At 43.5% G+C, this 27,388-nt stretch overlaps 3 protein-coding genes and 2 non-coding genes across 6 annotated transcripts in view; 1 reads left to right on the plus strand and 4 right to left on the minus strand.

The window, feature by feature from the left end:
* The window catches only part of CNBD2 (cyclic nucleotide binding domain containing 2), a 56,985-nt gene extending 55,507 nt beyond the window's left edge, over positions 1-1,478 (minus strand). Inside the window, exon 1 of the mRNA XM_044263119.1 lies at positions 1,155-1,478. Within this exon, the coding sequence (XP_044119054.1) occupies positions 1,155-1,445 (291 nt within the window). The 5' untranslated portion in view covers positions 1,446-1,478. The remainder of the gene's footprint in view (positions 1-1,154) is intronic.
* Positions 1,460-2,459, plus strand: SCAND1 (SCAN domain containing 1). The gene has a single exon (XM_044263118.1). It carries the CDS (start codon positions 1,666-1,668, stop codon positions 2,197-2,199), a length of 534 nt encoding a protein of 177 aa, XP_044119053.1. The 5' UTR covers positions 1,460-1,665; the 3' UTR covers positions 2,200-2,459.
* Positions 2,460-3,519: 1,060 nt separating this feature from the next.
* Positions 3,520-27,388, minus strand: part of PHF20 (PHD finger protein 20) — a 149,850-nt gene continuing 125,981 nt past the window's right edge. For both annotated transcript variants that reach the window (XM_044263120.1, XM_044263121.1), the window contains 5 exons: positions 22,701-22,800; positions 19,604-19,799; positions 13,240-13,645; positions 11,114-11,297; positions 3,520-6,075 (listed from right to left, as the gene is read on the minus strand). In XM_044263120.1, the coding sequence (XP_044119055.1) occupies positions 5,933-6,075; positions 11,114-11,297; positions 13,240-13,645; positions 19,604-19,799; positions 22,701-22,800 (1,029 nt within the window). In that variant the 3' untranslated portion in view covers positions 3,520-5,932. The remainder of the gene's footprint in view (positions 6,076-11,113; positions 11,298-13,239; positions 13,646-19,603; positions 19,800-22,700; positions 22,801-27,388) is intronic.
* Positions 15,050-15,156, minus strand: LOC122916626. The gene has a single exon (XR_006386254.1). It is a non-coding gene; the product is annotated as a U6 spliceosomal RNA (small nuclear RNA).
* Positions 19,255-19,444, minus strand: LOC122916554. Its single transcript, XR_006386221.1, has one exon. It is a non-coding gene; the product is annotated as a U2 spliceosomal RNA (small nuclear RNA).

Raw genomic sequence — 27,388 nt, forward strand, 5'->3', positions numbered from 1 at the left:
GGTTTTCAAACTGTGAAAAATGTTTTGTGAGGATCCACTTCCACCCATCCAAGAGAGCACATCCTATGGGGGAGGCAAGTTTTATATCAGGGCTGCTGGTGTATTGCTAGTTGTTAAACACACCAACTTCTTCTGCAGAGAGCTCAGACAAAATCTTTCATATGAGGCCTCTGTCCCTCTCTGGGTCTTCGTTTCTCCATCCATAAAATGGCAATACAAAATACAACTGTCAAACAGAATATATCACTTAAGGGTTATCAGAGCTACATGCTTTTATCTGCATCATCACACTGAATTCTCATAAATTCTATGAGGTAAACTGTATTACCTTCACATTTTACAGATAAAAAAATGCAGCTCAGAGATAGCAACTTACCTAATGAAGATAACACCAAACATATAAAAAGCCCTCTCCTTCAAAGGGCTTTACTGATTTAGCTCTCTCAAGTCTGACCTAAGGCAAATAAACCCTGAAATGGGGATTCCATCAAGGCTGCCTGACTCCACAGGTAGCACAGGGCTGCTTAACAGAAATACAATGCACACCACACATATAATTCCAATTTGTCTAGTAGCCACATTTAAAAAGTAAAATGACACAGGTTAATTTTAATAATACACTTTATTTGACCCAACATATGCAAAATACTATCAATCTAACATTGACATAAAAAATAGAGCTATTTTACTCTTTTTTGTACTAAATCTTGGGTGTATTTTAGATCACAACACATCGTAATTCCGACTAGCCACATTTCAAGGGCCCATGCCTATGGGGCAAAGCACTTACTAATCTTAATGTTAAAAGCAGAACCCAGAGAGGCACCTGTCCCTTGGTTTCCAAAGGACACGCAGAATACAATAATGGCACACAGTTCTTGAGCATATAGCTTGTGCCATGGGAGGAGCGAGTCTTACTATGTGTGTTGGGGATCTTCACACGTTATATTTTGTCATCCTCGCAACAAGGTGAATGCCACTGCCCTCCTCTTTTGACGGAAAGAGGACTTCCACGTGTCAGGGCCTCCCTCAGTGCCGACCTCCGTCCAGCCGTCCCCTCTCCCACCTCGGGCCGGGCGCCACCCCCAGAGAAACCTTGGCCCGCCCTCATCCCAGTCAGGGGAGGCGCACACCCAACTGGAGGTGCAGATCACCTGCGGGCCGAAGAGCTCACAGTGAGTAAAAACTCCTCTGGGCTCCTCCTCCTCCAGCTCTTCATCCTCCTCTTCCTCCCCCTCCTCCTCGGACGCCGATTTTGACTCTGACTCCGAGCCCTCGAACTGGTGCTGGGAGGCGACATCGCTAACAGTAGACCAGCGCACACTGAAAGAGGTCCACTCCTGCCTCTCAGTCGCAGCCGCCTCCTGACAGGACTCGCTAACGTGAGCGGGCGCCGCTTCCGGGAGCCGGGACTTGGCTTCCGGGCGCTCTGGCGCCGAGCTCATCGCGGAAGCTAGGGCGGACTTCCGCTTCCGGCCCCCTCAGGCACTTTGCGAGTGAGGTTTAGTTTGGCCCGCTGTCGACCAGCCCCCACCCGCCTACGGGGAGGCCGCGAGAGCTCGGCCCTTAACGCGTCAGACCCCTCCCACTTTCAGCCCCTCCCCGCGCAGCGCAGTGCTGAGGCTACGGCTGCGGGACAAAGAGTGACGTCCAGAGGCTGGAGTCATGGCTGCGTCTGAGCCGAGCTTTGTGGTTGCTGGGAACCTCGCGCTGTCGCCAGAGAAGGAAGAAGGAGCTGGCCTGAGCTCAGGCCCAGAGCGTAACTCTGCGGTCTCCTCGTCGACCCCTGAGGCCCCACCGCCTGCCCCTGAACCCTCCACCCCCAACGCCGCGGTCCCCGAAGCGATTCCTACGCCTCCTGCGGCTGCCTCCGTGGCCTTGGAGCTGCCGCCCACAGGCCTGGGCTCCCCGCCGCTCGCCGAAGCTGCTCCGCGCTCCCCTCCACACCCTGGCGGCTCCCGACCCGGCCCGGAGACGTTCCGCCAGCGTTTCCGGCAGTTCCGTTACCAGGACGCCGCAGGCCCGCGGGAGGCGTTCCGGCAGCTGCGGGAGCTCTCTCGCCAGTGGCTTCGACCCGACATCCGTACGAAGGAGCAGATCGTGGAGATGCTGGTGCAGGAGCAGCTGCTCGCCATCCTGCCTGAGGCGGCGCGGGCCCGGCGGCTTCGCCGCCGCACCGATGTGCGCATCACCGGCTGAGCGGTGGAGCTGCGGGCGGCCAGATGTGGGCGTTCTCTGGACTGGGGCCACGATCGGGTCTGGCGGCCTGAGCCTGGCTCTCCATTCCGTGATGAAAAACTAGTTTTGGGCAGCTCCAGTCGTCTGATGTTCGTCTGATGTCCCTTTCGTTCGTCCTTTAGTAGGTTTATTTTCCCGAGCTTATCTCCTTCCAACCTCCTTTTTGGCTGATGGCGAAACCAGGTTGGGAGCCCAAGAGAATAAAGCCTTTGTTCCCTGTTCTTTTTGCATTTTCTGTTTTTTTGTGTGGGGGGGACCATTAATGCGTTGCCTAGGCCTAGGCCTAGGCCTCCACATCTGGGATATTTTTATCCTGCTCGCTCCACAAGGCCCCACTGGGTATTCCTTTGTTTGGTTGCAGTCTCCATAAAGAGAGTTTTAGCAGCTTGGATTCCGTATTCGCTCCTACCTCTCACTAGCATATGAATTTACTTTCCTACTTAAAAAGGTAGTGGGTAGTGGTTGTGGCAGGCAAATAGCGGACTCTGTATTAAGTGCTTACTTAACTGGCTATCTCTGTACCAACTGGGCCACTAACTTGTTACACCAGTCTGCCCTTTGGGCACAGGCTTCCCAAAAGACCCACACCAGCGGGCTATTTTAGGAAGTGTTTTAGTGCAGGTCCTTAGGGAGAGCTCCTTGTAAGCTCTGGTTTAAGCCTCCAAACTCACTTTTCTTGTCATATTTTGGGCCCCTAGAATTTAAGGAAAACTGGAGTGAACTAATGGATTTCATTGCTGGAGCCACTCACTTTAATTGTTTTTTAAATAAGTGTAATTGTTTAGAAAGAGAAAGAATTTGGCAAGTAATAGGGAGGCTCTGTTATGAAATCATAAAGCCTACTTCTCCCTAAGTCTTCTGCCCACCCAGGAACTAATTGGGGTCCCTGGGCAATGTGGATTGGTCTCAGAAGGGTCCTAACTGCAATGGGTGCCATCTCTTAATATAAGGAAGGCCAGACCTATCTTCACTTCACTGCTCTCAACAACTGAAAGCTAATAAGCCTGCAGCTCACACCACAAAGCGGGAGCCAGACTGGGTTAGAGGAGGAGTGGGGTGGGGGGGTACACTTTGCCTTCTCATATTAAAGAAACTTAGATGAATTCAAAATTATTTTGCATACATTCTTGGAATTTAGGATCTTGAGCTTGCATCTCCTTTCCTACAGAAGATACATCTGTTTACAATGTAAAAAGTCCTCCTCTAAAAGATGTTTATAGAAAATCATGTAGTGTATATTAAAAATAAGGTACAGAACTTTATAATAACATGATTGAAACATAGCAACAAAAACTTGTTTTATTTTTTCCAAATACAGATACAGAAGTTTGCATGTTTTGCAAATATTGCTTCAAAGCAACATTTCTATATACAGCGCCTTCTGTTCTAATAGCGCGTAAACATAGATATGTATCCACAGTGCAATGTTGGCTCATCAAGGGTCCACCTTGCATAACACTCATCGTTTAAAGAAACAAAATGATTAGTCAAACCAGAACTGTTTTTGTCAAGGCAATTTTTTATAGGTGTATAATTTTCCTCAAAAGAAAACTTAGGTAGTGTACACATTTCTATAAGGTAACAGTAATCTTTACAAATAACAGTTTCCAGTGCTCCAACTTGCGGTTAATTCGGTCTGACCCAGAAATTGGGGATGGAGCCCCTCAACATGGCTTTAAATTAGAGAAGCATACTGAGGTTATCAGAACTTGGGAGTCATCCCTGCTTCCCTAAGGACAAAAGTCACAATGAGTAAAATGGGATTAATTCCTTTATAAACAACAAACCCAATAATGGCCACTTGGCAGGATTAGGGTAATTCAGTTTCTGCTTCCACCTTTGAGAAAGACATGACATCAACTCCCTTAAAGTTGCAGCTTCCCCAGATGTGATGCTCAAATGTATCTGAGAAAAGAAAAATCAGTAATCTAATAATACAACAGTCATCATTCCTCACAGCTGTGGCTACAGAAAATCATCCTGTTTCATCCCTTTTCAGACAAACACAATCTTATTAAAGTGACCATCTGATAAATTGCGCAAAACGTAGATGCCATGCATACTCCTTGGACATTTCTTCCCACACCAGAAATGCCAACATTAGCAATGGGAAAGAGCCTTGTGGAGGGGAATCATGTCAGCTTTACTATAGATGTCAAAGCCACATGGCCTCCCTCTGATGGATAAGGTACAGCAGGTCAGCTGGTCCTAAAATCATTTTATATCAAATGGTGAAGAAATCACTGGACAGAGCATTCCCTGAAACATTTTGGTACAGAGGCTTTCAAGACAACAATGACCTGTGTGCCTTCAAGGCCTAATCATTCCAAAGGTCGCTGGAGATACTGTCATTGCTATAGAGATATTGGCTACTTCACGTTTACATAGTAAATATTTGCAGCATATAACATTACAGATTCATAAACCCATAATTAACTTGTGAGTGTTAATGGACAACTGTGCTTTGATTTTTGCCTTTAGTGATAAGAAAACTAAATGGTGAAACGGGTCACTCCTCAAAGCATGGAACATTTTCTTTAACTTTGTCTAGCAAAGTAAAACAAAACAATATAGCAATTACACATGGAACCGTAACCTGCAAGAGTAACAAATGTTATCTTAAAAGGTACAGATGGTACCTGGACCTTAAGCAGCATAATCACCTTGACCTCACAAAATAATACAAACAGGAAATCTAAAGTGTTAAAGTATTTTAAAACAATTCTGAAAATGCCAGCTACTTAACATACACCTTCTGGAAGGAGAAAAGCGGCACATGTAAAATCTGAAATTTGTTTACAACAATATAAAATAAGGTAATTCTCCAAACCACATTCTTTGTAACAAATCTTTACAGTGAAAGAGTTCAAAATTTGGGGAAACATTTTTTTGGACATTAAATAGAACTGGGAAGCTGTCAATATTAAGAAGTGGATAGAAAATGCTGTCCTTTGGGTTCCAGACCCTGCCTGCTTCAGTTTGGAATTCCTCCTAGATTCTTATTACAGTGAGATTCTAGTTCCTCCACAGGCTGTATGGGCTCTGCTACAAAAAACACAACCCAGCCAACTCTGGGGTAAGAGCATACAAAACTTGTCCCCGGTACCATGAAGTCATGCAAGACGGGTGGTGAGAAAAGTGAAGAGTCCTAAGGAGAAGGCAGGGTAGCCAAGGCCTCCGCTCCTTCCCAACCTCCACTGAATGTGAAGTCACGACATTCTCACGAAGCTGGAAAAATGAAAATGATGCCTGCTGCCTAAATCCATGCCAGGCAGAAACAAGAAGGCTTGGCATGTGCCCCACCCTGACAAAAAAAGTCAATTAAATAAGCTGCAAGTTGAATTTACAACTGTTTCCAACTAAACTTTTTTGGCTCTCATTCCATTTATCGGTGGCACAATATCAAGTGAAGTTTGTGCAAAAAGACTCACTCTCCATTCAACGATGTGCACAGAAGAAAGGAATCCCAAGAGTCTATTTGTTACCTTCTTGGTGGGCTTCAAGATCAGAGTGCCCTGCCCTCCAGCAGCCAAAATGGCCCCTTTGTCCAATGTCCATCACACCCCCTGCCCAGATCCCTGAAGTCAGTCGGTGTCACGTGCATTCGGCATGCTAGGTTTATTTATTTAAATATGCAAAGCTCCTCCTGCAGGTGCCCCAGGATTGTGCCCCCACTAGTTCTGGGTGCCCAGTTTCATGTCGAGCAGCAGAGTGCAATCTGCTGCACCTTGCCCAGGTCCATCAGCAGCTGCTTGATGCAATGCTTGAGCTGCGGAAGCCTTGCCAGTGGCTCCGGGGGCTCCAATTCCCCAGTGTAGTCCAGCCAGCTCTCCAACACTGCAGACAGAAGAGAGACGACCCAGTGAGCTCCTAACACTTCATCTGTGAGAACAGCAGCAAGAATTTCAGCATCTTCTCCCCATCTATCCCCACAAGGGGCGAGGAGGGAGGGCCACTAGCTGGCACTGACTCATCACCCTCTCTACAAAGTATTACCCATAGGACAAAGCTCAAATACTTTCAAGGAGCACAGTCCAACAGAACTTTCTGCAGGGGAAATGGTCTATGTCTGTGTTGTCTATACAGTAGCCACTAGCCACATGTAGCTAATTGAGCACTTAAAACGTAGCTGGTATGACTAAGGTACTGAATTCAAACTTTATTCAATTTTAATTCTTTAAAGAGCCACATATTGGGGCACTTGGGTGGCTCAGTGGGTTAAGCATCTTCCTTCAGCTCAGGTCATGATCCTGGGGTCCTGGGGTCAGGTCACACATTGAGCTCCCTGCTTAGCATGCAGCCTGTGCCTGCAGCTCCCCGTGCTTATGTGTACTCTTTCTCTCAAATAAATAAGTAAAATCTTAAGAGGAAAAAAAAAAAAAAGGCCACATACAACTACTAACTACTGCATTAGTGCAGCTCTATGGTCTAGAAGGCTTTGAAGAGGGGCGCCTGGGTGGCTCAGTGGGTTAAAGCCTCTGCCTTCGGCTCAGGTCATGATCCCAGAGTCCTGGGATTAAGCCCCGCTTTAATTAAAAAAAAGAGAGAGAAAAAAAGAGAGAGAGAGGAAAAAAAAAACATAGAAGGCTTTGAAGAACCGACCTTCCTCAGTGTTACTCCCCAGTCTTTTTTTTTTTTTAATTCTTCCTTCCTTCCTTTCTCCCTCCCTCCCTCCCTTCCTTCCTTTCCTCCCTCTCTCCCTTCCTTCCTCTTTCTCTCTCTCTCTCCTCCTTCCTTTCTTTCAATATTTTTATTTATTTATTTGGGAAAGAGAGAGAGATCACAAGCAGGGAAAGGAGGAGGAGCACCGGGAGAGAGAGAAGCTGACTCCCTCTCAGGCTTGAAGCCCAACAAAGGACTCAATCCCAGGATTCTGGGATCAGGACTCAAGATGAAAGCAGATGCTTAACCAATTGAGCCACCCAGGCGCCCACTCCCCAGTCTTTATAAGGTTTTCCCTTGCTGGAAATCAAAGGTCCTGGTGTTTTAGCCTCCTATTAAGAAAAATGAGAATCTAGGGATGCCTGGGTGGCTCAGTCGGTTAAGCTGCTGCCTTCAGCTCAGGTCATGATCCCAGGGTCCTGGAATCGAGTCCCACATCAGGCTCCTTCCTCATTAGGGAGCCTGCTTCTCTCTCCACCTCTGCCTGCCACTCTGCCTGCTTGTGTGCTCTGTCTCTGTCTCTCTCTCTCTGACAAATAAAAAAAATCTTTAAAAAAAGAAAAGAAAAGAAAAATGAGAATCTAAAGGACTTGAAAAGGTCTGTTTTTGTCACTTTATACTCTGATTTGCTTCATATTCCTATCATCAGTAGCACTAAATTCTCTGACTTTATTTTCTAAGTATTTCATGTTAAGATGTCCAGGTACTAACATCCTTGATTATATTGGTTTAATGTCTACAAAACTGCCTTATTGCTGAGAGCAGGGATTTCTCTATAGATGATGTTTTTTCTTCCTCAAGCCACTCCCTGAAGCTCTGGCATTTGGGGAGAGGCCATTTTGGAACACTGCATCTTTTGACAAGAGCCAGCCCCTCCGGGAAGGCCTGTGCTCACCCTAGCCTGCCTACAGCCTTTCTAGTTCATAAACCAACCTGTACTAGGTACCTTCTGGACCCTTGAGCTGAAAGTGCAAAAAGACGAAGACCCACCCAGTGCCTGTTTCTCAAAAAAGCTTAGTCTCACACATAATCCCTTTCCCTCCTCAGATCCAGCACTCAACCTTCCTTCCCACCTTTTAAAATCCTTTGTTCCTGTAAGTTACTTCCCAGGGAAGCCTTCCCCAACTCTACACTCTGAATCTAGTTGCTATGTTAAATTAAGGATGCTATGTGATCACATGCTTTCCTGCTTTGGAGCACTTACCATGGTTTATAATTATATATAATGGGATAATTCAATTAATACCTGTTTCTACCTCAAGATCAAATTCCATAATGGTAGAAGCCAGCTCTGCCTTGGTTATTACCATTATATCCCTAACACTCAACTGTGCCTGAAACATAGTAGGCACTCAAAAGAGGCAGTGACAAAATGTGGGACTGGGGCGCTTGGGTGGCTCAGTGGGTTAGGCCTCTGCCTTTGACTCAGGTCATGATCTCGGGGTCCTGGGATCAAGCCCTGCGTTGGGCTTTCTGCTCAGCAGAGAGCCTGCTCCCCCTGCCTGCCTATTTGTGTTCTCTGTCTGTCAAATAAATAAATAAAATCTTTAAAAAAAAAAGAAGAAGAAGGTAAGTTTAAAAAAAAAAGATAAGTAAAAGATTCAGTATTTTCATAGTCATTAAAAATCTGTTGCCTTGGGCGCCTGGGTGGCTCAGTGGGTTAAGCCGCTGCCTTCGGCTCAGGTCATGATCTCAGTGTCCTGGGATCGAGTCCCGCATCGGGCCTCTCTGCTCAGCGGGGAGCCTGCTTCCTCCTCTCTCTCTCTGCCTGCCTCTCTGCCTACTTGTGATCTCTCTCTGTCAAATAAATAAATAAATAAAATCTTTAAAAAAAAAAAAAAATCTGTTGCCTTGGTGCGCCTGGGTGGCTCAGTGGGTTAAAGCCTCTGCCTTTGGCTCAGGTTGTGAACCCAGAGTCCTGGGATCGATCCCCATGTCGGGATCTCTGCTCAGCCAGGCTCTCTGCTCGGCGGGGAGCCTGCTTCCCTTCCTCTCTCTCTGCCTGCCTCTGCCTACTTGTGATCGCTGTCTGTCAAATAAATAAATAAAATCTTAAAAAAAAAAAAATCTTTTGTCTTGGACGCCTAGGTGGCTCAGTTTGTTGAGCATCTGCCTTTGGCTCAGGTCATGATCCTGGGGTCCTGGGATGGAGTCCCTCATTGGGCTCCCTGCTCAATGAGGAGCCTGCTTCTCCCACTGCCTGCTGCTCCCTGTTTCAGAGCTCTCTTTCTGACAAAATCTTTAAAAAATTTTCTTTAAAAAAATCTTTTTCTTTTAGTTTGACAACTGTTTATACAACTATATAAATTATTAAATTATGGTTAATATTAAAATAACTTAAAATATAAATCAGTCAATAGAATAGTTTACTAGTCTATTTCTTAAAAGGAATACTATATCCAAATTCTTATAAAAGTTCAGTTTTAGGGACGCCTGGGTGACTCAGTGGGTTAAGCCTCTGCCTTCGGCTCAGATCATGATCTCAGGGTCCTGGGATCGAGCCCCGCATCAGGCTCTCTGCTTAACAGAGAGCCTGCTTCCCCCACCGCCCCCCCGCCTGCCTCTCTGCCTATATGTGACCTCTCTCTCTCTCTGTGTCAAATAAATAAATAAAATCTTTAAAAATAAAAAAAGTTCAGTTTATCTTAATGGTATTTGGATGAACTCAATAGTTAACTCCCTACAATAGTTGACATAAAATGGGATTTCAATAAATCTTAATTAAATGCAGTGGAAAAGTCTGTTTATCTGAATAAAATCTTTGAGATTTGTAATTCATTTTCACACTTTAGGGTCTGGGGTATTAGAACACGAACAGAGGATGTGACCCCAGGCCAGCAGGACACATAAGAGGGCACACAGAGAGGGGAGCCTGGACTTATCCTCCTCACCACACTGGCCATGAGAGAGAATGAGAGTGGCAAGTCAGTAAGAAGTAGGGAAACACTGATGTCTCCCCTAAGGGCAGGATCCTTTGGCAACAACAGAATATTCTCCATGTTTCCACAGTGCTAAACCTATTCTCAGAGACCCAAAGCCACTCACTCCTACTGCCATTCTCTCAAAATCCATCATTTCCGGTCTGTCATTCAGTCCTCTTTTCAGCTAGGGAATAGCAGGGTTTTCAAACAATGGAATCAGTTACCATTCTAAGGAGCCCAAGGAAACCTTTTAGGAATAAAAGAGAGAGAAACACTCCCCATTCCAGAAGTGTCCTCAGAATGAACCCTGAATTCGTCTCCCATTCTCAGTTCCTCAGGTGTGCCTGAAGGGCAGGACAGAAGCATGAGGGCATGGAGGTCCTTCTCTCACTTTTCTCCAACAGGACAACCCTTTCCTCCAGTCAAGCCAGACCTTTTATCACATACTGAGTAACAACCTTTTCCTCAAAGAACCTCACTTTTCTCAGGGTTTGGCTTCAGACCCAGGATTTCAGGAAGCCTTTCTGTTATCACTTCCCTTGCCACACATTGCCTTTCACAGGGCCTCGGCCATACATGTGCCCTGGCCACACTCATGACTCTAGCTTGTGTAACGCATGGCATCTTTCTGAGTTATTTCATTCAAGTAGCTTTACATCTCCAATAACAGTAATGGTAGCCTGACTATACTCGGACTCCTCAAATGGAATATTTACTTTTCAATTTGGCTCCACTTTAAGAATGGAAACAAAAAATTAAGAAATAATTGAAAAATCAAGAAGGAATTCTGTCCTCAAAAATCAAACTGGCAACTTCCCAGGGATCAGAGAGACTGAACTTGAGCATGTTTATCAGGCCTACCTGTTACCACTAACACCTGGAAGAAACACCCAGGGTTACCCAAATGATTCAGTCAAGTTCTTAAATCTCTACTGATAAAGAAGAGAAGGCTTCAGCGGTTTAGATTTTACAAAAGGCTTTCTTCAGATTCATCCTCAAAGACATCCAAAAAACCCTATTAAGTCAAAGTTGAAATTCCCCACAGAACTTGGTTAGCAAAGTTGCTCAGGTGACTGCCTGCAGGCAGAGTCTAGTTACACTTTTGCACTCTGCTTTGCGCAAGGCACTCGGTAAGTGAGGGAGGACTCCTGACTTCACACAGACCTTAGAAGCGCCTGACAAATGCAAAAAGTAAAGCTAGCTCATCTAAAGGGAGGACGGGGGTGGATGAGACTGAAAAGAAAGGAGACAAGAATACAGCTATCTGTGGAGAGCCAGAGAAGGAGCCCTACCATCCAGTTCCTTCTCAATGGAGTCCATCCTGTGTGTGACTTCGTCCTGAAGAGATTCCACATGAGTCAGCAGGTTGAACTGCCACTGGTGCTGGGAGCTCAGTAGCCCCTCTCCGCCTCTGTCCAGCAGCTTCCGAGTGGGGGCTTCTTCGGGTAGGACCTTTTTGGAGACATATTCCCTCACCTAGGAATGCAACAGCAGTAAAGTTACTGAGTGGAGACAGTCCCAGCCTCTTCTCCAACCAGCAGTGTTTGCAACCATCTGAAAATTCAGGTGCAGTTTGCTATTTGACTATTCCAAACCTCTATCTCCCTCTCTCCCTGTCTTGGACACAGGCAGAAGCATGCCTGGTATAGCAGCCACAAACACCTCAGGGCAGCACAGGTGTCACTGCTGCTTCCCCGTGACTGGCCCAATGTCCCAGGCCTGAAATGGGCCTTGTGGAATGGCTTCTAGAGCCCTGAGATCAGAACAGAGCGGGATGGGCACAGACAGGGGTTAGTATATTACTTAGCAGGAGTCAGACAAACTAGTTTTAAGTCCAAGCTCCTTGTCTTGCTGAATGTATGAGCCTGGATTATTTTTCCTCTCTGAGCCTCTGATGGAAGTAGTAAAACCTACCTTATAGGTTCATGAGGATGAAATAGGATAAGGTTTATAAAACACAGTGTTGGCCTATGGTCAACTTGCCATGAATGAAAGAGATTTTTAACCCTAGCTGACTTGTTTAGGGCCAGTATTTTCTGATTTTTTAATACATGGCAAATGCCTCTATGAAATCTGCCTCATTTGTAGGATCACAACCCTTTTCTACAGTTGGTGATCTCAACCCTTCCTTCCTTCCTTCATTCATTTGAAATGAACAGAGTCAAGCTAATATTTATTAGAGCTGACTGTGCAAAGCTCTGTGCTGATAGCTTTTTTTTTTTTTAAGATCATTTATTTATTTATTTGACAGACAGAGATCACAAGCAGGCAGAGAGGCAGGCAGAGAGGAGGAAGCAGGCTCCCTGCTGAGGAGAGAGCCCGACGCGGGACTTGATCCCAGGACCCCGGGACCATGACCCCAGCCGAAGGCAGGGGCCCAACCCACTGAGCCACCCAGGCGCCCCTGTGCTGATAGCTTTTCACAGACATGCTGCACAAAAACTAGACGGCATGGGCACTGGCCCCTCGCACAGGGAGGTGAAGGACATATCTAAGCAGGTGAAGTGACCTGATCAGCATCACATGGTAAGTGGCTAAGCCCAGACTTGAAACCAGGTCTGTCTCCAAGACCAACCTCACCAACCCTGACCACACTGTTTAGACACTGGCAAGGGCACAATGCCTACCTTCTAATCTAGGCTTCTAATCTAGGATGTCCCACTTGGTAATATGCAGTAACATATCTAATGCTGGTGATGCCAACCACAGGGTAAAGTTTGAAAGGAAGGAGGACAAGGGTGGAGAAACTCTCCAGTTACACAAAGCTTCTCAGACCAACTGAGGACAGCACAGACAGCACATGACCCCAGTGAACAGCTGAAGATGACAACACTGGTAGGGAAATGACACAAAGAGGCTCTAGAAGAGCATGATTTGAATAACAAAAAAATGAGAGTTGTTCTTGGGAAAGTCGATGAAACCAGCAAATATTCTGACAAAATGGACTGTTCTTATGTCAGGGCTACAAAGTTTCAAGTCAAAGGAAAGCTATCACAAAATTGTATTGAAAACTTTATGGCTAACAAAACACCTGACTCATTCTTTGCTCATGCTCTAAAAATTAGCAGGTAGGTGTAATTACAACATAAACCTGTTAAAGAAAAAACTCATTTTCCTACCTAACTTCCATTTATCAAGTACCAATCAACAATTTTCTCCTCGATTCTTCCCACCTCTCCACCCCCACCACCAGTGACTGCCATTTTGTCAGCATTTCCTATAACCATGATCTCTGGTTTAATCGGGCTTTCCTGACTTTGCACCCATTTTAACCCACCAAAAAACACCTATGATGAGCACATTTAAATACAATTTTACAGTAAGTACAACTCTATAATAAGTGCCTTCCACAGAACCCTACAGGGGAGCTCAAGCACTCAAACACTAAATGAAGAACAAGTACAAGTGAGCCACATACCTTTAGGGAGCTAGATTTGGAGTCACTGTCCCCCCTACTCCTGTCTTGGTCTAGAGGCCAGCCAAGACGTGGAGACAGAGAATCATCACCATTCTCACGGAGAGGGTTGACCGTGTCATCAAGGGCAGAGCCCCGGGTCTCCACCACCAGCTTCTGCTCCACAGCAGGGTAATAGGCGCGGGGCTTCTGATAGCAGTGCTCGCTGGTGATATAGGACTCCTCCACAGACCGGGGGAGGGCCAGGGGCAAGGGTTTCTCCATTGCCCCGTTCAAAGTTCTATAGCTTGGGACTTCTTCTTTGCTCTTGGCTTCAGTGACGTGGATGTGTTTTGAATGCGATCTCCCCTCCCCTGAGTGCTGTTTCCAAGGCTGACACCACAGCTGCAGATCAGGATGCTCCCTGCTTCTGTTGGGAAGGCAAACACAGGGCTTTGGAGGAACTGGGACCAGTGCAGGGCTATCTCAATTCCTGTTCTCCCAACAAGAAGAGGAGCTCCCCACTTGGCCACAGCCACCATTTACCAAGTGAAAGGGAATGTAAATCCATGGTCTCTGAGGAGACCATCTGTAGACATGATCCCACTGTGAACACTCGTGGTGAGTGAGACTGGACTTGGAGTCAAAGACCTGACTCCATTTCAGTTCAGCCACTGATTAGCAGTGCAGCTGTAACAAGTCACTGAGCCAGACTCATTCCCATTTCCTCCTCTACAAAACCGGGCTAATCATCTGTCTGCCATTAGCCAATGAATTTGATAAAGATTAAGCGAATTAATTCAAATAAAGTACTTTGTTGGCAGCAAAGTGAGTTGCTAAAAATAACCTAATAAGCAGGCATGATAATCCTGGCATGCAATAGCTTTCAGTTACAAAAATGCAACGATGGGGCACCTGGATGGCTCAGTCAGTTAAGTGTCTGATTTCAGCTCAGGTCATGATCCTGGGGTCCTGGGATCAAGTCCAGTGTCCATGTGCTTGTCCCTGCAACACCCTCCCCGCTCGTTCTCTCTCTAATGAATAAAATATTTTAAAAAATGCAACGAAAGGGGCGCCTGGGTGGCTCAGTGGGTTAAAGCCTCTGCCTTCGGCTCGGGTCATGATCGCAGGGTCCTGGGATCAAGCCCCACATCGGGCTCTCTGTTCAGCGGGGAGCCTGCTTCCTCCTCTCTCTCTGCCTGCTTCTCTGCCTGCTTGTGATCTCTGTCAAGTAAATAAATAAAATCTTTTAAAAAAAAAAGTGCAAGTCATATTTTAAATAAATAAATAAATAAATAAATAAATAAATAAATAAAAATAAAAATGCAATGACAACGGGTTGAGGGGGTGGGGGCAGGAATCAAAGTCATCTATGTATAAGCCATTAATAAGTTTTTAAAAATTCTAAAATCTTTAACTCTCACCATTCCAAGGAGGAAACTTTGTTATTAAAGAACAGGGATTCTAATCCTTTTCTGAGCTACAAACTCCTTCCCTTTAGAACCTGTTGAAAGCTCTACCTTTATGTGCACATAAAACTCTGTTAGCACTTTAGTCTTCGACAATCATTCACTGTTTGAGTCTTGTTTTTTTTTTTAGTATTTTATTTATTTATTTGACAGACAGAGATCACAAGTGGGCAGAGAGGCAGGCAGAGAGAAAGGGGGAAGCAGGTTCCCTATTGAGCAGAGAGCCCGATGCAGGGCTTGATCCCAGGACCCTGAGATCATGACCTGAGCCAAAGGCAGAGGCTTTAACCCACTGAGCCACTCAGGCACCCCATTGTTTGAGTTTTGACCCAATAGAGGATTAATAAATTAATCTACTGGATTATAATCAATTGTAATGCTCCACGAATCTGCGTGTCATCCTTGTGCAAGAGCCATGCTAACCTTCTCTGTATCGTTCCAATGTTAGTGTATGTGCTGCCGAAGTGAGCAGCATAATCACTTGTAGAAAAAGGAAAACGGAACAGAAAAATATCATAATGTACCATTCTAAGTAACAGTAGATATTCTGTGAAATTTTCATTTCAGTTTTATATATGTGAGTAACATAAAACTTTTTTATTTCTTACTGTGGAATATACATTTTATTACGTTTAAAAACCACTACTCTAGATAAACTTCACCTTTTAACTCTTCTTTACTACCCAGAACTTCCACTATTACCTTTGATCATTAAATGAAAAGAAAGAAAAAGGGAGGGAAGGAAGGAAAAAAAAAACCAGTGGGTTTCTTGAGTGAGGCTCATCAGTTAGTTACCAGAGCTCCTAGCTGGGAGGGCACTGCCCTCTAGAGAGCATTTGGAAATAAACAGACAGGTGCTACTCACATTTGGTTCAGAGATGGACAGAAATGTGTAGTGACCTTTCTAACTGCCGCCGCAACAACTGACAGATACTACTGGCATTTAGCTCACCGAATCCAAAGATGCCTAACATCCTATAATGCTTGGAATAATCACACATGATTGGACTAAAGAAGAATCGCCCCACCATATAGTCAACTGTACCTTCCCAGCCCCCAGCTGAAAAGCACTGAAACCAGATCGGTAGGAAAGCACAGCTTAATTCACCAGCAACTCCCATCTATGGATACCTCTCCACACACACTTGACTGAAGCCTTCCTGTACAAATGGAATAGGCCATACATATGAAAGCATGGAGTGATCCTACAGAATCTAAAATTCTGCTCCCAAGGGGCTACAAGCATCCTCAGCTCTCCCTCTCCACCAATCACCAACACCCCTCATCCACTGGAGGAGGACAGGAAACTGAGTATCAAGGCAGCCTAGGTCCCTGGACCACTGCCAGCAGGGTATCACAGCCTGTACCAGGAAACGAAGATTCCAAACACACCTCTGAAATTGCAACTGCATCAGAAGAAATGAGAGTCATTGTGAATTTTCAGGTTTATTGTGTAGTCTGAAATTTATTAACTGGAGCAAATAACCGACAGTATGGACATTCTGTTGCATGAAAATCACAAGTCTTTGCTTCCTCAAATTTTTGCCCTTCCAGGTAAGACCTCAAGCCCCAGCTACTACTCCATACAAAAATAACTCCCTGGACTTTCTTTGTATCATGAAGAAGGAATGTACAGACATGCATGTTACTTTTTCAATGACAATAGACACTCTGAAGTAATTCCCAGTTTTATTGTTTGCCTTAAAAAATAAGCCCACCAGGCCACTCAGGAACAGTATTTCTGAGAATGAGGACCCAGAGTTTGTGATAACAGAGACTACCCATGAGAACACAGACATATTGGGACCGCCACCAACCCCCATCCCCCCCTCTCACTGCCCAGAATCTTTTCTCCACATATAATGATGAACAAGATCTCCCTATGCCCGCTTCTGAACAGCCAGAAGTCAGATTTAATTCCAACACAAAGTCACTGCCATAAAGATGAAGGATCTAAATGGGGATGCAGAAGGGACAAGGTTCCAGAATATGGGATAAGGCCAGGAGCACTGGCATTTCTGTGAGAAGAAACACTGACTGGTTGAATCCTCGAATGAAAAGAAATACAGCACAGTTTACAATCTTAAGCCTCACTGACATTTTTCCAGGCCCTCACATGGACCACCCTCTACCTGCCTCAATTTCTGACATCTCATTAAGAAGAAATTAATTTGGTATGTACAGGGTAAAGTTTTCTGATTTTATAAAACGTGAGGGAAAAGCCTATCTCTGCCATTTTTTTTTTTTTAAGATTTTACTTATTTATTTGACAGAGAGAGACACAGCAAGAGAGCGAATACAGGCAGGGCAGTCGGAGAGGGAGAAGCAGACCTCCCAAGGAGCAGGGAGCCTGATACGGGGCTTGATCCCAGGACCCCTGGGATCATGACCTGAGCTGAAGGCAGACACCTAACAACTGAGCCACCCAGGTGCCCTGCCATTTTTTTTTTTTAAAGATTTATTTTAGAGAGAGAAAGAGAGCACATGTGAGTGTGGGGGGACAGGGCAGAGAGAGAGAGAATCTCAAGAAGACTCATCACTGAGCATAGAGCCCAACAAGGGGCTCAATCCCACAATCCTGAGATCATGACCTGAGCCAAAATCAGGAGTCAGACACTTAACTGACTGAGCCACCCAGGTACCCCCAGCTTATCTCTGATATCTTACCCAGGGCTGTCACTTGATTTGGTTCATCTCAACAGAGAGTGTCACAGTGATAGCTAACTTTCCCCAGGAACTATTTTCCCCTTCTCTTATACCCACCCCAATCCTCCCTCCTGGGTTCAAACAGATCATATGGCTAGGCTTCCCTGCAGTTAGGTGCGTCCGTGAAAAAAGCTGCCTGCTCTCCCCTCTTTCCCCTGACCCGGGGGCTAGAACAGTTGAGGTATTGGTGAGTCTGTTCTGATCATGCAGATGAGAATGCCCCAGTGGAATGCCGGAGCAATAAGAGAGAAGGAACCCAAGTCCCCAGGTCCACAGACGGCATCCTGGAAAAAGGCCACCTACCTGCCCTGGAGCCCTGACTACCCATGGACCATTCACTATTTGACAAAGAAGATTCCACTTTGTTTCAGCCTTTGTTTTTTGGGTCTTTGTTATAGCACCTTAGCTTTACCCAAACCGATATATACCATGTCTGAATGTGCCCTTGCTCAACCACTCCTTGTTGTGCCAGTTCTTGAAGTCAGCACGCTTCTGCACCAGAATGCAGGGGCAAGCAGATCCCCATTTTTCCATCCCAGGGCTCTGACACTCTGTCTGAGGCTGAGGGTCCTCCAGGACTAACTTGCACAAAGGAAATCTTGCTGAGGAGCCTGTCATGCCTAACTCATTTAAAAACTCATTTATGGCATGAGTCTGTCATTGTTGATGTCTTAACTAAGATGGCCTCCTATGAGCAAGTCCATGGGAGAACCCGAGAAATGTTTACATAAGAGAAGCTGTCTGACACAGACTGTGCTGATACCAGAAGAAAAATGCATGGAACCACTGAGAGGAAGTTAGAAAGGTTAGGCCAAGTACTTGACAGGACCCAGGCCTGGAATTCTAGACCTGACTCTACCCATGGAAATCATGGGAGAGCAGCTGTCTCATGCAAGGTCCCAAATCACTATTTGGTAAAGTGGGGGTACATTATGAAAGAAAAGGGACCCCAATAAGAGCTATATGCCTTTTCAGAGCTTACAGGAACTTGGGTCATCTTGACACATAGAATGTAGCCACAGAAGCCAGAATTCACACTCAATTTCACTCCTCAAACTTCAAGTCCCTAAAGGCCAAAAGTCCAGTCCCAGAACACTTAAAACTTTGCATGAGCAAACCATGAAGAGAAAGACTTACTGAGCAACCCCTATGCTGGAGAGCAGGCCTGCCAATATTATCTCTCCCAGCAGCTTTCAATTTTACTTTGTTTACCAGTCAAGGGTGTTAAGGATGAATGGATAAATAAAATCCAACACTACCTACAATGGAATATTATTCAGCCTTTAAAAGGGGAGAAAATTCTGATACAGACTATAATACAGATGAATTTTTGAAGACACCACGCTAAGTGAAATGAGCTAGTCACAAAAAAGACAAATACTGTGGGATTCCATTTATATGAGGTATCTAGAGTAGTCAGATTCACAGAAACACAAAGTAGAATGGTGGTCGCCGGGGTTGGGGAGGAGGCAAAGTGGAGAGAAGTTGTTTAACACATACAGAGTTGCAATTCTGTAAGAGGAAGAGTTATGGAAATTGGTTTCAACAAGGTGAATTTATTTAACACTACTGTACTACATATTAAAAACAGTTAAGACTATTTACAAATTTATAAAACATGAATTTTATATTATGCATATTTTACCACAATAAAAAAAATTCAGAACTATACCCTAGAACAGTAAACAAACTAAATTACAAATACATACACCATATTTTGATTATGGTGGCAGCTGCAAGCCGTCAAAACTCAATGAACCTGTAAAATGAGCAAACTTAATTCTATATAAATTCTACCTCAATAGGGTTGAATTTTTTTAAAAAAAGAATGTTTATTGTGAGACTGACATATTTTTCCCCCCTGAGGGGGCACACCCTTCCTGGAAGAGCTGCAATACCAGGTCAAAGGATGGAGAGGATGGAGCAAGCTCCGATTCCGTCTCCTACTTCCAAAATCCATTTACTGTATTGTCCTTGGATAGAGAACATATTAGATATTAAACTGTTAAAAACAGACACTATACTTGACCTTAGACAAATGGCTGAGAAGTAACTAAAAATTTTTAGTAAAGGTCTCAAACTCATTGGTCTTATCACAGATTCTGTGGCTTTCCAATCTCAAATTTATGCTCCCGCCCACCAACCACCCCACCCCGCCCCGCCAAACCATGTCAAATCAGCCTCATCCTCAAAGCTGTAGGTGCCATACTTACTGCAAGATGCTCATCTTGAGCTGAAGGCCATGGAGAACCTCGATCACTCTCTGCACATCGCCAAGAAGCTGGTGGGTAGCCACAATCTTCTTAGCATTCTGGTGGGAGTAGTTCTCTTCTAAAAAGGCCAGGCCATGCATATGTCCCCTGCTCAACCACTCCTTGTCATACCAGTACTTGAAGCCAGGCCTCTGACCTAAAGCAGTGACAATGAGAGTTAATACTTGGCCTGAAGGAAACCCAGACCCCTGCATCATTGTACAATATCACACAAATTACTGGAAGGATGGATTCCTGTGTTCATTTTATTTATTCATCCAATAAACATTTACTTGGCACCTACTATATCCTGGGCTCCTATTAGGGATGGGAAATACGGCAATAAGACATGTAAATTTCCTGATCTCCTAAGAACAGGCCAAAGGTGGAATGGGAACTTGGGTATCTCTTTAAATTTAAATCACATCATTGCATCTCCTATTTAAAACCCTCAGTGACTTTCCACTGCATACAGGGGAAAAAGGAAAAAAAAAAAAAAAAAAGCCCTAACATTGGCCTCATGAGCCAACTGGACCCAGATCCTTCCTGCCCTCCTTGCCCCACCCTCACAGCCCTTACAGTGGTCTCCTTTCAGTTCCTGGAACACATCCATCTTTTCAGTCTTAGGATCTATGCTCTAGCATCCTCTGTCTGGAGCCCCTGAAGGACTGGCATCTTTCCACTTCCTCAGGCCTTTTGTTACCTTCAAAGTAAGAATTCAACACCTCCTAACTCATTCCCTATCTGGATGCTAAACTCCCCAGCCAAAGCACTCATCCCTATCTAACATCTTTTTGCTTATTTGACTTATTTTGACACCTGTTTCTGGCCCAACCCCACTAAGAGCAAGAATAATAGGAACCATGTTGTCTGGGGTTGTATCCCCAGCATCTGGCAAAGGACATCTTGAATGGATTTATCAAGTGGAAAGAAGCTCCAAGTCCCCCTTTCAACACCTACACCGCCTTACTAAATACAAACAGTCAGGCACCCTCCCTTCTCTGACCCTCCATTTCCCATCTATTAGAATGACAGATAAACTGGATGGTTTTAGTGGTCTTGCTCATCACAAGGATCCTTAGGAAGAACTGAAAACACAACTACATGTGACTTGGCAGTATTTCCTGCTCCAAATGCTCAAGGAACAGCTTTCAACCAGACAACCATTTACCTCCCAATATCTATAAAAATCCTGAAATAACCCACATAATCCCTATCAAGGTCCTTTGGCTCTTTCTAGCTTTACTAAAACACATGGTATGGATATACCTCCATTCTGTAAAAAACATCTTTAAGTAACCTTTAAAGAATAAATCTGTTAGGTTAAACTTCTGGTCCAAGACACTGCAGAGTCAAACACAGGCTATAAATATAAATGTAAAGGACACAGAGCATTCGACTCCAGGAGGAGTCTATTTACAGCACTGGCAGTTAGAGTTGTAAAAGTTCAGCAAGTATAGAGAGGAGTTGATGAAGATGGGGTGCATGATTTGTAGAAAGGGAAAAATGGAGAGAGGGAAGGAGTGGGAGATAATAAAGTAGACAAAAGAGATTTTTAAGCAGTGCTAAGGAGCCTGAGGGATTACGTGTGGCATCTCAGAGGCAGCTGCTGCACAAGTGGCCTGAGCAGCAGGATTCAGAGTAGTCCCACCTGCTCTACAAAACAAAGGTCAAAGAACATGGTTCTCATCTCCTATCTGGCACTAACTTGCTGCTGATCTTAGCCCCGTCATGTCCCTTCTGGGCCTATATTTGCTCACCTATCAAATGTCAGGGCTGAACTAAGTGGTCTCTCAGATCCTGCCCATTAATAATATTCTGTGGTTCACAGACTAATCTTCTGACCATATTCTTTCCTTGGGATAAAGAGAAAGAATGGACTATGGACTAATCAAGCACAAGGAGATACAGTGTCACAACAGAGGTCATCAGATCTCAAGAGGACACACCTGCTAGAACACAAACTACAGTGATTAGCCCCTTCCTACACAACCAGCAAAATCAAAATCTGACCCCATAAGTCAGTTCTAATTCCAATTTGCTTTATGAGATTGGGAAAGTCATTCATGTCCCTGGGCATCAATTTCTTCATCGCAAGCAAAAACAGGAATAGGAGCTCCCCCCAAGAACCACCCCACAGGACAGAAAGGATCCATAGAAGTAGAGGCACTTAAGCATTGTCTAGTCTTGCCGAGCCTTGGGATCATGGAACTCGAGCCAAGGGGAGAAACCTTACAGGTGGTAGAGGGAAAAGATACCACCATCCCAATGACAGCAGGACAAGAACCACAGATATATAAGATTTCCGGAAAAAGGAATCCAAGAGCCACAGGCCAGTCATGTGGCCATGGAACAATGAAACTAAATGATCCTGTTAAAGGAATTATTTGCTGGTTTGGGTAGCAGTCAAGCCCTATCAATACACCTTTTCCCTTCCCCTCAAGGGCGACTCTCTCTTCCATGTGGCAATGATGCAATGGAGGGCAGGTACCACCAGAGGGAGCAGAGGCAGGTTCCTAAAAAAGCCAAAGACAGAGCCCACATCTTCATGAAGCCTCAGTAACAGGAAAAGGTGCTTGCTCCAGCAGCACACTTTCTAAAACTAGCTCAATACAGAGAAGAGTGGCATGGCACCCAAGCAAGGCAAGGATGACAGGCAAATCTGGAAAGTATTCCACAGCTTTTTACAGTTTTAGTCATGCAAGATGGAAAAAGTTCTAGAGATCTGCTGTACAACACTGTGTTTATAGTTCAGAAACAGTACTGTACTGTACACTTAAAAATTTGTTAAGAGGGTAGATCTCATATTATATAATTTTTATTATAATAAAAAAGTAATTCTAGCCCAAGGCCAGGCTTTCCACAGGCTTCCCACATACTCTCACTGCGAAGTTCAGGACAGCAGTCTACCAGGTGAGCTAGCCACAGGGGCAAGGAGGAGTCAGTCTAACCAATGTCAAAGAAATAAGTCTCAATATCACAGACAGTGAGGCTGCTCCATGGCCAGCTGTGGAAAAGGTTACATATTGTTAATATCCCTGACTCCAGAAATCTCTACCTGGAGGGTCTTGGCAAACATAACAGGTGTATTTCTCAGGCACATTTTCTTCCAGTAATCCCATGCAGACCCCATGCTGCCAGCACTGGCACTCTTCACACTGTTAGAATTAAAGAAGCAATAAAAATTAAACTCAGAAGGCATCCTCCATCCAAAAGCAAGATGCACTGTGGGGGAGAGGGGCAGTGAGCGGGAGAAGGAAAGGGGAGGGAGAGGACTCCCAAATGACCTACTCAGGAGCCAAGCTATAACCCCTCATCGACAACTGTGCTGGTCATGGTGGCAGCCACCAGCCACCTGTGGCTCTTTATATTTAAATTAACAAATTAAGTTAAAATTCAGCTCCTTAGTCCTATTAGCCACAACTTAAGGGCTCAAAAGCCACGTGAAGCTAGTGGCTGGTGTACCAGACAGCACAGATGAAGACCATTTAGATCTATAAAACAGTGATCTCAAAGAATGACTATTTTCACTCCTGTTTCTAGAGGCTTTCACTTTTCTGATCACATTATGAGAACAGAGGGGAAATGTTCAAGTTCCTAGAGGAAGATTAAACTGGAAAGACAAAAACCTGAGTCTGAATTCTAGCTCAGACATTCATTAGCTGTATGACTTTACACAGGTCACTTCTCCCTAGGCTTCAGTCTTCCCCACTTGCAAAATGGGGTACTCACCTACTGACCATGGGGGCTGTTGGTGAGGAATTATGGGGTCATATATAAAAACTCCCATCAAGGAGCCCAGTACACACCCTTCATGCACTTATTACTACTACAGCTAGGCAACCTAATTTACTTTGATACCTCCTAGAATAATCCCATGTTAGCACTTTGAGTTTATTCTCTCTCAATCTTACCAAAGGTCACACAGCTGAAGAGAGGCAACAGTGGATCAGAACACAGGCCTGGCTAACAGCAAAGCTAGTTCCACTGCCTTACTTGGGTAAGGAGCCAGAGGACGAGTGGGGAGGAGGGGCAGGAGGCCGAGAGGGAAAGAAAGGAGCAGATAATGAAGGCACCCCCATGGATAGCCTGAGGATAGTAAGCCTGAGGGCTAAGGGTCTGGAGGGAATGGAAAGTAAAAAGATGCCAAATGAGATACTAGGACACTTCATGGAATCTCAAACCAGGACCCTAAGACTTTTAACTATGCAAATAGATAGACAACTCTGGAAGGTGGGCAATGAGCTTCCTTCCCAGCATGGCCTTGAGGGTGGGCCACTAGCCCAGCCACAAGGGACTAAACTCCAAACTCCAAAGCTCAGACAGTCCTCAGCTATTTGGAGCCAGATAGGCCCTAGCATCAAGAAGGCTTTCCTGGGCAAATAATCCCCTAGGAAGCTAACTGCGTCAGAATCGACAGAGGCAAAGCTGGAAGACAGACTTTAGCTAAGATCCGATACAAATTCTTTAATATATAGATGAAGGAACTAAGGCTGAGGGAGAAAGTAAACACTGCACAATAACAAAGAGTTACTTGTAGAAAACAGAAGTAAGAATGAATGTCTGTCTCACCAGTAAGTTTGGAAATCTCTTGAGAACTGGGATTCACTAAAATTCAATCAAAGACAGCTAAGTTGAAAAAAAAAAAAAGACAGCTAAGTTGAAAACTTCAAAATAACTTTTTTCATATGGGTTTGGCTAAAAAAGATTATTCATTTTTAAAAGTTTAAATTTAGAAATGAACAAGAATAATAACAGAAAAGATCAAGTATCTAAGACTAAAACATAGAAGATCTCTGTGAAGAAAATTTTAAAATACTACTTAAAGGACACAAAGACTTAAGTCAATGGTAAGGAATATCATATTCTTGGACAGCAGGAGTCATCAAAAGGAAGTCCTTTCTCCTTAGGTAAATTTATAAAAAATAACGTAGTACCAAATAAATAGTAAGTGAATAGCTGTAGAACTGGATAGAAGGTGATCCTAAAATTAATAGGAAATTTATAAAACAGAACAAAAGGGGGTACAAGCCCTATCAGATATTTTAAGAATATTATAAAGGTAAAATAATTAAAATAGAATTGTATAAGCAAATACACAGACAGATCAATGGAAAAGGAGAATCTAAAAAGCAATCCAAAAAAATAAATAAATAAATAAAAAGCAATCCAAACACATATGGAAATAAAATAAACGAAGGTGACATTTCAGTAAGGGCATGGTGTTGGGACAACTGGGTAGTTATGGCCCTTACACCTTATACCAGGATAAATTCCAGGTGGAATAAATATTTACATCGCTTTAAGAAGATTAAGTGGAATTTCAAAAGTACCAGAATCAACCACGAGCAAATTCTGTTACAAATTTTTCTATAAACTTTTATGAATGAGGAAGCAACTATTATTTAAATTTCAAAGCCATTAAAGGAACGTTTGATATAGTCGACTCATAAAAACAAACAAAAAATCTGACAGATGATAGAGTGGGTACAAGTTGTTTTAACTGTTTTTGAAGCCAATACAAAACAAGGTCTACTCATTCTCCTAAAAATGAGTAGGAAAATGACCCACCATCTAACAGAAAAATGGATAAAGGACATGAACAGACAGGTCAAAGGAAAATATCTAATTCTTAAAGAAAAAAGATGTTCAAATCCACCACCAAAAGAATTAATGAATAGTTATTTGAGTTAATATAATTAATGTGAAACAAACCAGACCAATAATATGCATATACTTTAGTATTTCTAGGTTTGGGGATTACATATAAATATTAAGTAATTCTTTATACATTTATGTACTGCCTAAAGTTTTTATAATAAACATTTGCTTTTATCCTAAAAGTGTTATTCTCTTGAAGAAATATTTACAGAGCATAATTTTCATTTTTATATATATGTGTATGTGTATTCCAAAATATTAACACTGCTTATCTCTAGGTAAAAATAATCTGGGTAATTGTTTTCTTCTTTGCGATTTTCTGTATTTTCCAAATGCTACAAGTATGAAATTTTTAAACATTTATTTAAAAAAACAAATTACATGGGCGCCTGGGTGGCTCAGGCAGTTATGCGTCTGCCTTCAGCTCAGGTCATGATAGCAGGGTCCTGGGATCGAACCCCATGTTGGGCTCCCCTCTTAGCTGGAAGTCTGCTACTTCTTCTCTGTGTGTCCCTCTCCCTAGCTCATGCTCATGCCCATTCTCTCTCAAATAAATTTTAAAAAAAATTACAAAGTGGCTATACCAACAGACTATTTTTTCACTTATCTTTTTTTTTTTTTAAGATTTTTTTTTTATTTGAGAGAGAGAGAGCGAGCACACAAGGTGTGCCATCAGGGGGAGAGGCAGAAAGAGAGGGAGAGAATCTCAAGCAGACTCCCTGCTGAGCGTGGAGCCTGACCAGGGACTCAATCTCACGACTCTGAGATCATGATCTGAGCTGAAATCAAGAGCTGGGCGCCCAGTGGAATGAGCTACCCAGGTGCTGTTGTTCTCACTTATCTGAAGAGCAAAGATAAAGTCTGATGATATCCTATACTGAAAAAGGTGCTCCTAAGACTGTTCACTGGCACAGCCTCCACAGAGAGTTTATATAATATTGCTAACAACAAATAGAAATATTTATCAAAATTATACATGCACATTACCTGTGGCCCAGGAATTCTACTTTCAAAACTTGGTCCAACAGGCGTACTTACACAAAATTATTCATTACATTACTGTTAAGGTTAGAAACCATCTAAATGTCATCAACATGGGAAGGGTTAAATAAATGATGATCCATCTATGATGCAGCCATAAAAAAGAATAAAAGAAGCTTGTTTTCTGTTTGAAATGAAATAGGCTTCAACATATATTGTTAAATGAGAAAAGATATTGAAAATACTACATAACTGTTTTTTTTAAAAAAAAAAGATGGTTGCACAGCAATGTAAATGTACTCAATTCATCTAACACCACATACACTTAAAAATGGTAAATTTTATGTTATTTTACCACGTAACTGAAAAGGTGGTGTGGAGGAAGAGATTGCATTTGTTATTGCTTGCTGAGCCATGGAGTGTTTCCAGAATGCTACACAAGAAGCTGACAAAAGGTGCTTCCCATGAAGGCAAGCTGGGGGTCACATTTTTTTCTCCATACCTATGTATACTTTTTGGACTTTGAACTATATGAATGCTCTAGCTAGCAACAAATAAATAATACAAATCTTAAAACAAACAAAGCTTTTAAAGTAGACTTCTGGTTAAAACTGCTACACAACTTTAACTGGGTTTGGCACCCAATATATATTTGTTAGTCTAGGGCAAACTACACCCAGAGGCTAAATTCAGTTCATGCCCTGTTTTTGTAAGTAAAGTATTCCATATGAACACATTCATGTTCATTTATTACATAATGCCTATGGCTGACTGGGGCAAAGCTGAGTAGCTGCAACAAAGAACACAGGGTCCTCAAAGCCTACAATACTTATCACCTAGCCCTTTAAGAAAACATTTGCCCAAACCTTTCCTGTAACAATTAAAATAACTTAAATACCAAATGGAATTCCTGAGGTTCATTTTTATGTGGTACCCAGATTTCTCAGACATTCATGATTATTAAGTAAGACTTTAACCTCCCAATGATTTAAATTATTGCCAATGGTAAATAAAATCAAATAATAATTTACTTGAATAATGTTAATACCAATCAAATAATGAAAATGATCAGAGAACATTACTCCTCTAAAGCAATGTATGCAT

Source organism: Neovison vison, chromosome 8 (assembly GCF_020171115.1).
Source record: "Neovison vison isolate M4711 chromosome 8, ASM_NN_V1, whole genome shotgun sequence".
NCBI lineage: Eukaryota > Metazoa > Chordata > Mammalia > Carnivora > Mustelidae > Neogale > Neogale vison.